The 14365-nt window shown below is 34.7% G+C and overlaps 1 protein-coding gene across 1 annotated transcript in view; it reads right to left on the bottom strand.

The window, feature by feature from the left end:
• Positions 1–14365, bottom strand: part of LOC150099792 (alpha-2-macroglobulin-P-like) — a 524250-nt gene that overhangs the window by 385962 nt on the left and 123923 nt on the right. Inside the window, exon 8 of the mRNA XM_090403491.1 lies at positions 12943–13045. Coding sequence (XP_090259617.1) covers positions 12943–13045 — 103 coding nt within the window. The remainder of the gene's footprint in view (positions 1–12942; positions 13046–14365) is intronic.

Here is a 14365-nt window from a genome sequence, read left to right as displayed (position 1 = left end):
TAAAGCAGCAATAAAATTAAAGAAAACAATGAAACCTCTAAACATAGAAAAATATGATCTTGGCTCCCTTAAAAATCAAGAAATACAAGATAAATTTTTAAAGGAACTAGCACAATCCACTGCTGTTAATGTTCCTGATCCTACCAAGTATCCTTACCCTAAAGATGAGATTGAGGATAGATGGCAGAAATTTAAAGAGGGCATAAAAAAGCAGTAAAACAAACAATTTCCAAATTTGAGAAGAAAATGAGTAAACCCTGGATGAATGACACGATACTGAAAATGACGAAGAAAAAAAGAAACACAAAAATTATCCTGAATACAAGAACTTAAACAAGGAGATCAGGAAAGAATGTAGGATTGCAAAAGAACTATGGCTCAACAACAACAAATGCAAGGAAATTGAACTTCTGGATAAAAAGAACAAAACCAGAGAACTTCATGAAAAAGTTAGGGAACTAACTAACAAATCTTGCAAAAGGGTAGGCTCTCATTGCATTGAAGATACCAGCGGAAACATCCTAATGGAGAAAGACAAAATAAGGGATAGGTGGGTAGAGTATTCAAAGGAACTCTACAATCAAGATAGAATAGATAAGCCATGCAAGAAGATTTGGAGGGGCCTACTATTCTTACCTGGGAAGTAACAAATGCCATTAGGAAACTGAAACCAGGAAAAACTCTAGGAATGAATGGAATTATGGCAGAATATCTAAAGGCTTTAGATGATAAGGCTATAAGATCACTGACTGACATATGTAACAAAATATATGAAACTGGACACATGCCAAAAGATTTTAAGCACTCAACATTCCTGCCAATACCTAAAAAACCGAAGACAAATGTGAAGAATACAGAACAATTAGTCTGATTAGTCAGATAGCAAAAGTTATATTATATATCCTAGAAAGAAACAAACATAAAATCGAAATGGAAATTAATGAAACACAATCTGGTTTCCAGGAAAATAAAGGAACCAGAGAAGGCCTCTTCAACATTAGAACTATTATAGAAAGATATCTGGAGAAGCAGAAAGAAGTCTACTTATGTTTTATTGACTACACAAAGGCCTTTGACAATATACAACATGAACAACTAATCAAATGCATCAGAAATTTAGGAGTAGATGGTAAAGATACCAGATTATTGATAAATCGATATTGGGAGCAAACTGCCTCGATAAAAATATCAGGAGAAATCTAGGAGGAATTCCCAGTAAAGAAGGGTGTCAGACATGGCTGTGTTCTTTCTCCTATATTGTTTAACCTCTATACTGAAAATATCTTCCAGCAATTAGAAGATTTAAAAGAGTCAGCAGAGGAGGCAGGAATATAAACAACTTAAGATATGCAGATGATACAGTACTGCTAGCTGAAAATAAAAAAGATCTTCAAAACCTACTAGAAGAGACGCTGAAGCAAAGTGAAAAGTATGAACTTAATTTCAACTTCAAAAAAAAAAAAAAACCATGCTGGTAACAAGAGAAAAAGGGAAAATACCTGATATAAATATTAAGATCAGAGGATATACTTTAGATAAAGTAGAGAGTTATATATATTTGGGTCAACTAATTACAGAGAATGGAAAGTATGATAATATTAAGAAGAATAGAAATTGTGAGCTCAACCTTTATTAGCATGAAAAACATTCTGACCTCAAGGGAAATTCACACAAAAACAAGAATTAGGCTGTCCAAATGCTACGCATGGTCAACACTGCACTGCTATATGGAGCAGAAACCTGGACAATATCAAAATACTGTGAAAATAAACTAAAAGCCTTTGAGATGTGGATCCTCAGAAGAATTCTTAGAGTCCCATGGACTGCCAAAAAAAATAATTTAGAAATATTAGAGATGACTGGAGAAAATAGAAATCTGTTGAAAATCATTAAGAAACGGAAAACCACCTACCTTGGTCATATACTAAGGCATGAATCCCTACAAAAAACACTTCTAGAAGGAATGATACAAGGAAAAAGAAGAAGAGGAAGACAAAGAACAGATCGGATGAGAAACATTAAGGACTGGACCTTTTTGTCCTATGAAGAATGCAAAAGAGAAGCACAAAACCGTACATGGTGGAAGTTCATGGTAGTCAACCTCCTGGAAGGAGATGACATCTGACAAGACAAGAGACAACCTCCATATTTGGCCCTCAACTAACATCTATAATGAAACATTTTGAAAACCAAGCACTTAGTACAGCCACATTTAAACCAATAGTTTGGCTGTACTATGCTAATGATATGTTTGCTATTTGGCCTCATGATCCAGACACACTGGATACATTTTAGCACATCTTAACAGCCCAAATCCTAAAATAAACATAGAAAACAAATGTAGCAATTGTCGCCCTTTTCTAAATACACACCTGACACAACTTCCTAATGGCTCATTATCAACTCACACAAGAAGGTGTTTACATAAGAAATCACACCACCACCCTTCCCAACATGGCACCCTTAAACTGGTTATACTTCTTGCCTGTACTTTATACTGCTCATGGGCATCCTGATCACTTTTTTCATTATAATCCCTCCACAACCTTTTCTTTCCTGTTAATAAAGCTATTCATCCATCTAATTCTCACCTGCTTTATCCTTCTGACTGTATACATTCAGATAGTGCTATTTTCAAATACCCCCTTGACCACCTCCCATGCACAAACAACCTCTCTTCCCACCAAATTCTTATGCCATGCTCTGTTGAAAGCTAACCTCCTCAGCTTGTCAGACTCACCTGTTTTGTTGTTCCATATATATATATATCCCTTCTTAATAGAAAATTCTGCATGCTTGGAAATCTCAAAGGTCAAGACTATATGATCACTTTCTCCAAGCAGAGGCAAGTGTAGCCAGATTTGTTAGTGTTAAGTTCTATTATGTAATTTTTTCTTTTAAGGTTACACGGTGATCAGCATTCATATTTATGAATTTAGGGACACAAAACACATGTGTTGAAAAGATTATTTTACTGATTACTGAAAAAGACAATGCGCACCATATTACAAGCTTTTTCTTCTTCTGTTCCTGGATTCCAGTTTAGGAAGTTTGATGGGGGATTCGTGAGAGAGAGCGGTGGGTTGACTACAGGGATGTCGGATGATGAGGCCTATTCTTGAGGACGCTCGAGGATTTCCAAGCGAAGCTGATCATGTTACGATGGACTATGCAGAATCGAGCCTTCGAATAATGTCCCATCGAGGAGAACGGAGAAAATTTCCTGCGGAACGGTAGACAGCACGCCACAGTCCAGAAATGATTCAAAGAAAGGCGTAGTGCATAGCCAGGCACAAAGACAGCCAATAACTATACAGTAAGGTAATCCAGATCTACATGAGATGGTGGCATGAAATCAGAAAGGATCCGGTAATGTAAAGAATTTCATTCCATGTTAAAAATCACTTAGAAGAATAAGAAATTTGTGTATATTGTAAACTAAGGACACTAATAGAGGACTTTTAAGTGAGAATTTGATTGAATTAGTTAAGACCCCGTGGAACAAAGAAGAATTGTTGATAGGCAGTATTTTGATTGAGAATGGCTAGGCTTGCCTAATGAAATTTAGAATTAAGATGGTTATTGATAGAGTATTAATGAAAATGTTCAATGCGTGTTCTGTGAATAACTTGTGAAAGGAATTATATCCTAGTAGTGTTATGCTTACACTCAATCTTATCCTTTCGTAATTAAAGGATTTAGCTTACTCAATTTCACTGTTGTGATTTAGTATGAACCTTAACTTGGAGTGAGTTTTGTTCTATTGAGTATTTGAATTTTCTTAATAAATGTTTTGTGCTTTTCCAATAAGCATTTTGTACCTTATACCTGAGTTTATGCCTGATTACGAATTCAAATCACCACTTATGAAATAGAACCTTTTGGCGGGAAGGAATTAGATATTATTTCTTAAGTGAGATTCAGGTCACGGCTGCTAACTGAATCTGCACAGTGCAAGCGTAAGATTAATAATTGTATGTATCCCTTTTGAATTTGGAATTGTTTCCCTGAACAAGAGTCTCTTCTGTTATAAGATATTGGCTGGCACAGCATAATAAAAATTTTGCCAATATCCGAAGAGGAAATAGATCTGAATTAATATTTTAAAGGCACAACAGTAGATTTGAAGAGGGCTATTTAGAGGTAGAACAAGGTATAATATAGCAGAAAACAATGATGTAACAACAATTATTTTTTATTATTAATCAGTAAAATAATTTTTTCAACATGTGTGTTTTGTGTCTCTATTATGTAATGATCAGATCCAGCACTCTTGAACCTCCTGTTCTCTCTCCACTTGACCTCTCCAAATTAAATGTATGGTTATCTGGCCCACAGAGAGTGCCCATGTAAGGACTTTAGTTCTGTTTCAGTTATTATTTGAATTGTTTCCATAACTGTTTACTTCAGTGCTGTGTGCTGGTCACAGTTATAATTTATGCTCTGAAAATGTTGAGTGGAAAACCAGTAAAATATTACTTAAGTTCAATAAATTTATTTTTTCCTCTCTTAATGTTGTTTATACTTTGAAGTGTTGTTATGAATAATCAATGACATCTAAGCCCTTTCATATGGATATGTAAGGAACAAGGTGTGACCAAAAGATGAGGGATTAAATCCAACTTACATAAAATTTGAGGTATGTAAAGTTTACTTAACATAACTTTTATGCAAATCAGTGGACTGCGTGTAAATATCTTCTTTATCTGTTTCTCCAGTGTTATGAATTATTATGCAAAACCTCAGATAAATTAACATTCCACACCCATCACCCTTCCATATATGACTATGGAATTTGATTTTAATTCTGTTTTAAGCTTTTATTAGTTTGGCATCCACAAATCATCCACAAAAAAAGTGGATGATTTGTGGATCAAAAAGTGAATATATTTCATAGTATTATGAAATATAAGCTATGGGAACAAATTGAGGAAATCTAATTTACAGAGCTTGGTGGATAATAGGATTTAGATATGATAAGACACGTTGGTGCCTACTGCTATTAGCAATACTAACATTATCAGAAACTTTGCAAATATTGCAAATATTTGTTCATCTAAAAATACACATGCACTTTGTTTACTGCATTTTCATATATCTGTGCATATAGGTTTTCTTGAGCTTTTACATCAATCTGATCACTCAATCAACAATCGTAATGAAGACTTGAACACTTTTTTTTTAAGCGATTCTTATTCTTTATCTTAACTACTGATTCACCTTTGCAGACAAACGTCACAAAGGTAAGAACGATGGTGAACAGCAAAGAAAAGGATATAATGGTTTCAACACTAAATAGCCTTGAACCAACCAACAAATCTGAACTACTGTGCACAGATTCAGCAAGGAGATGAGGATACTTTACAAAGGATACTACAGATGTCAATATTAGTATTATGAAATATAAGCTATGGGAACAAATTGAGAAAATATAATTTACAGAGCTTGGTGGATAATAGGATTTAGATATGATGATTTAGTGATATGATTTAGACATATAAGTTGTTCAGAGGTAATTATGAAATAGATGATGGGGATTTTCCATAGAATACAAACAGAAGGAGGAAGGAAGCATGCCCAGAAGTTTTAAATAAGAGGGATAAATAAAGTAACAATAGATAGGTTTTACAGATGGCGAGTGGTGGACACAGGATATGTACTGCCTGACAGGATGGTGATTTGCAAAACTAAGTTCTTGGACTCCATGGAGGTGCCATGTAATAATAATAATAAATGATTTCAATATGAGATATCATCATCTGTTTTTTTTTTAATGAAAATCATCCACAAAAACTTGTAAACCTATACTGTACTAATGTACTATATAGGTTTAGAAGTTTTCGTGGATAATTTTCATTAAAAAAAAAAAAACAGATGATGATATCTCATAATGAAATCATTTATTATTATTATTTTATTACATGGCATCTCCATGGAGTCCAAGAACTTATGTTTGAAAATCACCATCCTGTCAGGCAGTACATTTCCTGTCGCCATCTGTAAAACCTATCTATTGTTACTTTATTTATACACTATGGGAGGAGTAAAACTGGAGGAAGTAGGAGAGACAAGAGATCTTGGTTTGATGATTGATAGAAACCTGAAATTTAGGGGACATATTGCAAAGGTAGTGAAGGTAACACAGAGGATTGCTGCAATAATGAGAAGGACACTGACCTGCAGAGATAAAATGGTTATCATTCCGTTGTATAAGACTCTAATCAGACCGCACTTAGACTATTGTTTTCAGATCTGGTCCCCAGGATTTGAAGGGGATAAATTAACGGTGGAAAGGGTACAAAAGTGGATAACAAAGATGGTGTTGGGACTGTACAATGTTTGTTATGAGGATCGGCTGAGGGAGTGTGGACTGCAGAGTTTGTTGGATAGAAGAAGGAGGGGTGATATGATTGACACTTTTAAACTGCTGAGAGGTGGTTATAGGGTTGACACTGGGGAGTTCTTTCGCTTGGTTGAACAGCGAGGAGTCATGACAAGAAGCCATCCCTGGAAGTTACAAAAGGAAACTGTGAGAAAGAGAGTGAGGAGTGGTTTCTTTGCATGGAGGGTGGTTGAACCATGGAATGCATTGCCTGATGGAGTGGTGAGAGCAAGAACGGTCAATGCATTTAAGGAGTGGTATGATAGACTGTGTTTCCTAGGAGGGACCTCTCTCAATGAGTCTTGATAGACTTGTGTTTCTTAGAAAGGACCTCCCACGATGAGTCTTGACTCCATCATGGAGACCTGAATAATAATAATATAAATAAATAAATAAAAAACTGCTTCTCACTCCCCTACTCACACCATCTTTATACAGTTTCCAGGGATGACCTATGGTTCTCCCCTGATCTCCAACCATTTTCTGTAAAATCTCTCCAGCATTGATCCTATAACAACCACTTACTAACTTGTAGGTCTCTATCATATCTCCTCCTCTTCCTCCTGTCCACCAAACTCTGCAAATTACATCTTTTCAATCTTTCCTCATACTCGACATTCCAGAAGTTAGAAACCACCTTAGTCAGTCAACTCTGGACCCTTTCCAACATCACTTCATCCGTCTGAAAACCAGGTGACAAAATCTGGGCACAATAGTCCATGTGTGGCCTAATCAAAGCCTTATACAATGGAACAAGAATCTCCATACTTCTACAAGTCAGTGTCCTCTGCATCATTCCCAGAAGCGTTTGTGTTGTCTTCACAATTTTGGCTATGTGCCCCCTAAATTTCAGATCCTTATCTACTATCACCCCCAGATCTCTTATTTCCTCCACCTCCGACAATATCCTCACCAAACATAAATTCTGCAACTAATTTTTGTTTTCCAAATTTTAAACCCTTACATTTGGAAAACAAAAATTAGATGCAGAATTGCTCCCCCCATACACAACTTGTTGATACCTATCAGATAGCCAGTCTCCAATCCAATGCACTAGTCTAATATCCAACCCCATCTGCTCTAGTTTGACTGTCAACTTATCATGAGGTACTCAAAAGCCTTTGCAAAATTCAAGTATATTACTGTGTATCATTCTCCTCTGTCCAAGGAAGCAGTCACTTTATCGTAATAAGTAGATTACTAAAACATGACTTCCCTTTATCAAACCCATGCTGTCCATCAAAGATAATACCAGTTGTCAACCCAACTCTGGATCCTAGTTCTCACAAGCTTCTCCAACAACTTACCCACAACACCTGACACACAGATAGGCCTATAGTTTGATGCTCGAGTTCGATCACCTCCTTTATGAAGTGGCACAATCTTGCCATCCTTCCACTCCTTAGGAACTTGACTGAGTGCAAGACTCATATTAAAAAAATATGTCAAGGTAGGTGTTTGACATATTTTTCCCTGGCACATTCCTTCAGAATACGTGGTGATATATTATCAAGTCCCACAGCCTTATTAACATCTAATTTACTCAATTCCCCATACACGTCTTGCTCACTTACAGTCGATCTCTCCTTCCCATCATCAACTGCTCCCAATCTCTCCATGAAGTCACATTCACAAGATTGAAAGACCCTTATGAACTTCTCATTAAGTATCTCCACCACACATTCCGCAACAGCTGTCTTTATACCATTTTCTCCAATCAATGTCATCCTTCCATAATCATTCTTTCTTTTGCTGGCTACATATCGAAAGAACTCCTTAGGATTCTTTTTGGCTTCATTTCGACTGCTATTCATACCTCTCTTTAGCTACCCTCACCAACCAAGTCATCTTCCTTGCCTGGTCTTTGTAGACCTCATGGAATTGGTTATTCCCACTTCTCTTATACTGCCTCCATAATGCCCTTTTTTTTTTTTTTCTCTGTATCTCATACTTAATTTCTTTATTCATCCATTTCACACCTACGTTATTTAACCTTCTCATCCTTGGAAATACATTTAGACATTGCATCTACCAGAGCAGTGTCTAAATGTAGTTTTTGAAATCCCCCAAGCTGTGTTGATCTCTTTTTCAGCTAACTCCTCATTCCATGCTACATCTACAAGTTGTCTCCTGAGCTCTTCATAATCACCTCCTTTGTAGTTCCACATATATCCTTTTCTCACAGAGGTCCTGACACTGCTGGAAACCACCCAGGTAATCATCTCATGGTCACTCTCACCACTGGTGGATGATTTGACACCTCATTTATGATTACATCCTCTGATGAGATAACCAAATCCAAGACCCTCAATCCTCATGTGCCCTCTGTTACATACTGTCTGCGGTAATTATCCCTCAAAAATTCAAGAAACTCATTTTCTTTAATTCCAGTTGCTATCATAACCTAGAACTCTTTCAAGCACATGAGGCTGCCAATGCTAAGATGCCACAATGGCTGAGTGGCTGCCAACAGAGATCATTTTGAACACCTGTTGCGAGGTATGTTTATCTTGCAGTGTCTCTTTTTCCAATTACTATAAGATTTATACTTATTTTCTTGACATTTTGCCTTTTACAAGCATTGTCAAGCATTCATGTGCCTACTACAAAGAGGAAAGTCCCTCCTGTACAGCCATAACATCTGTTTGTCTGCATTGTTCTCCCTAATTTTACATCATCTGAAAACAGTTGCATATCACCAGTTAAATCTATACTAATATCATTAATATACAAATAGGACAAGAAAACAATGATCCCAGACTCCTGCAGAACACCACGTGACCTTCCTCTTTAGTGATACTGCACCAACCCATATACAACTTCCTGATACCTATCTGATAGTCATTCACCAATCCAACTCACTGGTCTGTTATCCAATCCCATCTTTTTCAATTTATTTATCAGCTTTTTGTGCGGCAGTACAAAAGTGTTTGCAAAATCTACAAAATAAACACAGTACATGTATCTCCCTTGTTCAAGACATTTGTCACCTTGTTATAGTACATAAGTAACTTGTTAAAACATGATCTCCCTTTAACAAATCATGCTGACAATCACAGAGAATACCGCTATTATCAACTCATTACATGGCATATAATTTGTAGCCACAGCCTTATCACCACCTTTATGCAGTAGAACAATTTTACCTTCTTTCCACTCTGTTGGAAGCTGTGCTTTGTAAGACTCTTATTAAACAGTCATGCCAATGCTACTGCCAATCCCCTGGAACATTCCCTTAAGGCACATCATCAAATCCTATTGCCTTATTGACATTGAGCTTATTTATTTCCTCATATACTTCTTGCTCACTCACAGTTAAGCCATCTACTCTTATTTTCTCTACACTTGAGTTTCTCATGATTTCACCCTGATGAGGATGAAACACTCTCATAAATTGATCACCGAGTAACTCAACAGCAGTTAACTTCTGCAGCAGTTACCATTCTACCATTTTCATCCGCTAACATCATCTTACCATAATCATTCTTCCTTCTACTTGCCACATATCTAAAAACTCTCTAGGACTTTTCTTGCCCTGATTTGCTAATTTTTTCTCATAAGTTTTGCTGTTCTTACCAACTAGGTCACTTTCCTGGCCTGCTCTTTATACTCTTCATACAATTGATTACTACTATTATTTATCTTGAGCTGCCTCCACAGTATCCTCTTTTTCATCATCAGGGAACAATAAACAAATTGATATGTCCACACAATCATAATTGCATAAGGTAATTATGACTAAGCAGAACAACAAGTAAGTCTGAAGTACTTAGGGTTATTATTTAGGACACTTAGGGTTATTATTTAGTTATTATTTAGAACACTGTTTAGGACTTAAGACTTGCCACTGTTGTTCTGCTTCATACCATATGCATTGCCTTTGTGCACATACATATCAATTTGTTCAGTGTTCCTGATAATGGCAGTTTGACTCTGCTGAAATACTGGAAATATTAATTAAAAGTTATTCTAATTAATATATAGTGCATTTGTAACTTTCTTAAATAATATCATTATGAATAACCAATGTATAAGACTTGCTACCAGAAAATATAAGATCTAACAATATTAGAGTCCAGAAAAATAACAGGCTAATTGGAGAAAAACTATTCATAGGAAGCCATATAATAAATTTAGTTTAATCCTTTATCCAAGTGTGAGCAAACAAAGTTTGTGCCTGAAAGTATCTTCAGGACTGGGGTAAGGTGGTACAACACCGGACAACTCGTTGCAAAGGTGGAACAAGCTAGTGGCCCTTCCCTTAATGCATAACATTATACATATCCGCAAGAAGATGTGTTGTGCATTATGGGAGATACTGAGATAGGAGTGATGTTATCTTACTCCACCTTTGCAACGAGTTTCCCGGTGTTGTACCACCTTACCCCAGTCCTGAAGATACTTTCAGGCGCAAACTTTGTTTGTGCCTGAAAGTATCTTCAGGACTAATGAAATATTCCGAAAACTTTATTCTAGAGGTACAAAATGGATTTAGAAAAGGACGATCATGTATAGACCTAGCCTTCTGCCTAAAATTAATAATAGAGAAAAGAAGAGAATATAATTTAGAAACACATATTGCATTTATTGACTTTGAAAAAGCATTTGACAAAGTTAAAAGAAACATATTATTTAACATATTAAAAGAAAGACAAATACCAAATAATATCCTAAAAGCTGTCACAAGTATATATGAAAATAATCAAATACAAATAAGATTAAATCATGAGCTATCATATACAAGAGAGATAAACCAAGGGGTCCGACAGTTATGTCCCCTCTCAGCAACTCTTTTTAATATCTACTTAAATGAAATAATAATAAAATGGAGTAAAAATTTACATCAAGGAATTAAACTTTCACCTACAGTTAACTTAAACACTCTCCTCTTTGCAGACGACCAAATAATAATTACAAATTCTGAAGATAACTTACAGAAAGCTATTTTAAATCTAAATGAGATATCCAAAGATTATGGTATGATAATATCAACGGAAAAATCAAAAACTATGGCCTTTAAAGGACAAGATCCAGCAAGAACTAAAATAGTATTAGATAACAAGATCTTAGAACAGATGAATTCATTTAACTACCTAGGATGTATGATCACTTATGAAAATGAAAAAGATATAAACATAAAAATTGCAAAATATTTAAAAATAACAGGAGTAATTAACTCTATATTTAAACCAAACCTAGTTCAAAAACAAACCAGGCTAAAAGTATACAATACATTAGCCCTACCGGTCTTAATGTATGGAAGCGAAATCTGGACAATAAAACAAAAAGAAACAAAGATTAACAACAGCAGAAATTAAGTTTATGAGAAAAACTGCAAAGTATACCCTATTTGATCACAAAAGAAACGAAGATATTATGAAAGAATTAAACCAAGAACCAGTAATTGAAAAAATTAAAAAATATAAACATAGATGGATGGAACACGTTCAAAGAATGAAAACAGAAAGATTACCAAAACAAGCCTTAAAGTACAAGCCATTAGGAAAAAGAAAACCAGGACGTCCTCTTAAACGATTCAACGATGACTTTTAAGGCCGGAACAGGCCATACTAGGCCTAAATCCTTGATACGTATGATGATGATGATGATGACAAACTTTGTTTGCTCACACTTGGATAAAGGATTAAACTAAATTTATTATAGTCTAACCAAGTGAAAAATAAACTTTCATAGGAAGTCAGTAATAACATAAACTCCCTTGACAGCACAAATCAAGAATTTGATGATGATAATGATAGCTTCACAAGCTGCATAAATGTGATCACTTCAATGATCACTTTTAACAGAATTCTAGAAAAATGCAAAACAGAACCAAACATTTTTTGCAATAAATTGTGTTATTATTCTTGAGAGATCAATATTTATTCCAAACAAAACCAAATTGAGTTTCTCATGATTTTACCCCTGATGAGGATGAAAAACTTTTATCAATTGTTCACTGAATATACTTCAACTATCTCTTCTGTAGCAGTTACCCTTCTAGTACAGAAAATACACAATAGAAACTTGTAAATAAAGGGATTATATAAGAGTGAAGCAAAAGAAATTTTCAATACATGATAAGTAGGGAGCAAACAAGAGGTCATCCCTGGAAAGTTGTGTAAGAATGTAGTTAATATGGATATATGGACTAGATATTTATCTTAGAAAGGGGTGACTGACTAGAATGAGATGGCAGAGGTCATGAGTGCCCACATAGTATAGTTTAAGTTGGAGTGTGAGAGGTACTGAGTTAATAAGGATTAGTAGGTCCCTCCTGCCTTGAGTCTGCAGACTCCATGGAGATGACTTGTATAATACATAATAATCATAATATTGTTATTGTTTTCCATTAAGTTCCACAATAATAATGTTAATTTAAAAGAAATTCTTTATAATAAATATTCTGAATAATTCTTTATAATAAATATAACAAACTGATCCTCTGATGTTTAAGAGTTCACAATGTTGAGATAACAACACAGATCAAATTATTTACATTTTTCTAATTAATTCAAAAATTGGTTATCATTATTTTCATATTCTATTTAAAAACTTACCAAGTCATCTTTTTCAATCTCAAGGAAGTGGTGATCATTATAGAAATATTTATAATATCCACTGATCTTTACAGTACCTTCAACTGCCTTACCATATGTATACCTAATAAAGAAAACTTCATGCTTATCAAAAAAATAATTAAAATTTAATGTTACGGAGATTCTACTTCACTATGTTGTATGTTGAACCATCATGTTTGAAATAAAATAAAAGGCAATAAAAAGGGAAATAAAAAATTGAAGTAACAAGTAAAAGTAAAAGACTGGTAAGTATATACAAGATGAATATCAGGAACATGGCAAAATGTTCTTCATGCTATTGGAAAAATCTTAGAAGTAGAAGAAAGGGTATTGTAAAAGGAATCAGAAATATAAAGGTGACATAAAAAGTGAAGAAAATTCTAGATATCCGATATAATTATTTCAAAGATTGCTAAATGAAACAGAAGTAACAGAAGAGAATAGAAATATCAAAGTATGAGAAAGTGAGGAAAGGCAACTGGAATAGATGATATTCAGAAATGCTCAAATATGAAAGTATAAAAGTTTTACAGTGGCTACACTGCATAATTCAGAAGGCCTGATCAGATAGTAGCATTTTGGATGATAGCAGAGCACTCATAGTAGCCATCTATAAAAAAAGGGAAATAAAACTGATTTTAGAAAATACAGAGAAATACTTCTACTGAATGTTCCAGGTAAGATTTATGCAAGCATACTTAAGAATTTAAGAAAAACAGGGAAGAGAAATTTAAAGAAAAACAAGCAGGCTTAAAGCAAAATAGATATCAGGATCAGATTTTCACTTTATCACAAAAAAGTTGAGAAAAATAATGGGAATATAACAAGGATCTGTATTTAAGTTCTGCAGATCTTGAAAAGGCATATGACAAGGGACCAAGAGAAAAGCTTCTCAAAATGCTACTATTATGTGGTGTAAATGTGACATTATCGAGCAATGCATAGTCTATATTTCAGCTGTAAGTAAGCAGTTAGAACTAAAATATATACAAGAAAATGGTCTGATGTAAAATCAGGTGTGAGAGATAGAGACACATTATCTCCACTGTTATTCAAGATCTATATGGAATATCATGAAGGAGAGTGCATTAGGTCTCATATCAAAATTGGAGCTAGTGTTGTGTATGTATTTTATTTATTATATTTATGATTTATCTTAACTCTCCTTTTATTAATTACTTCTTTAATTCTTGCTTATATAGTATTCTGTCCTTCTTAAGCCCCTCTACTACTACAATCTGCTTTGGCTAAATTCTATCCTTTCTGTGGCCGCTCCTTCTATTGGATATGTGTGCAAATTCAGCAAACAAAGAGAATGCCTTGGGCCTGAGTCAAATCTCTTTGGATGCAAATCTGGAATTAACTCCTTTTTAGAATTAAGAAAATTTGTTTGTTAAAGCTG

The sequence above is a fragment of the Typopeltis vanoorti genome, chromosome 14, assembly GCF_054136105.1.
Source record: "Typopeltis vanoorti isolate ZY-2024b chromosome 14, IOZ_Tvanoo_1.0, whole genome shotgun sequence".
NCBI classification, from domain to species: Eukaryota; Metazoa; Arthropoda; class Arachnida; order Uropygi; family Thelyphonidae; genus Typopeltis; species Typopeltis vanoorti.
This window is presented reverse-complemented; position numbering and strand designations above follow the sequence as displayed.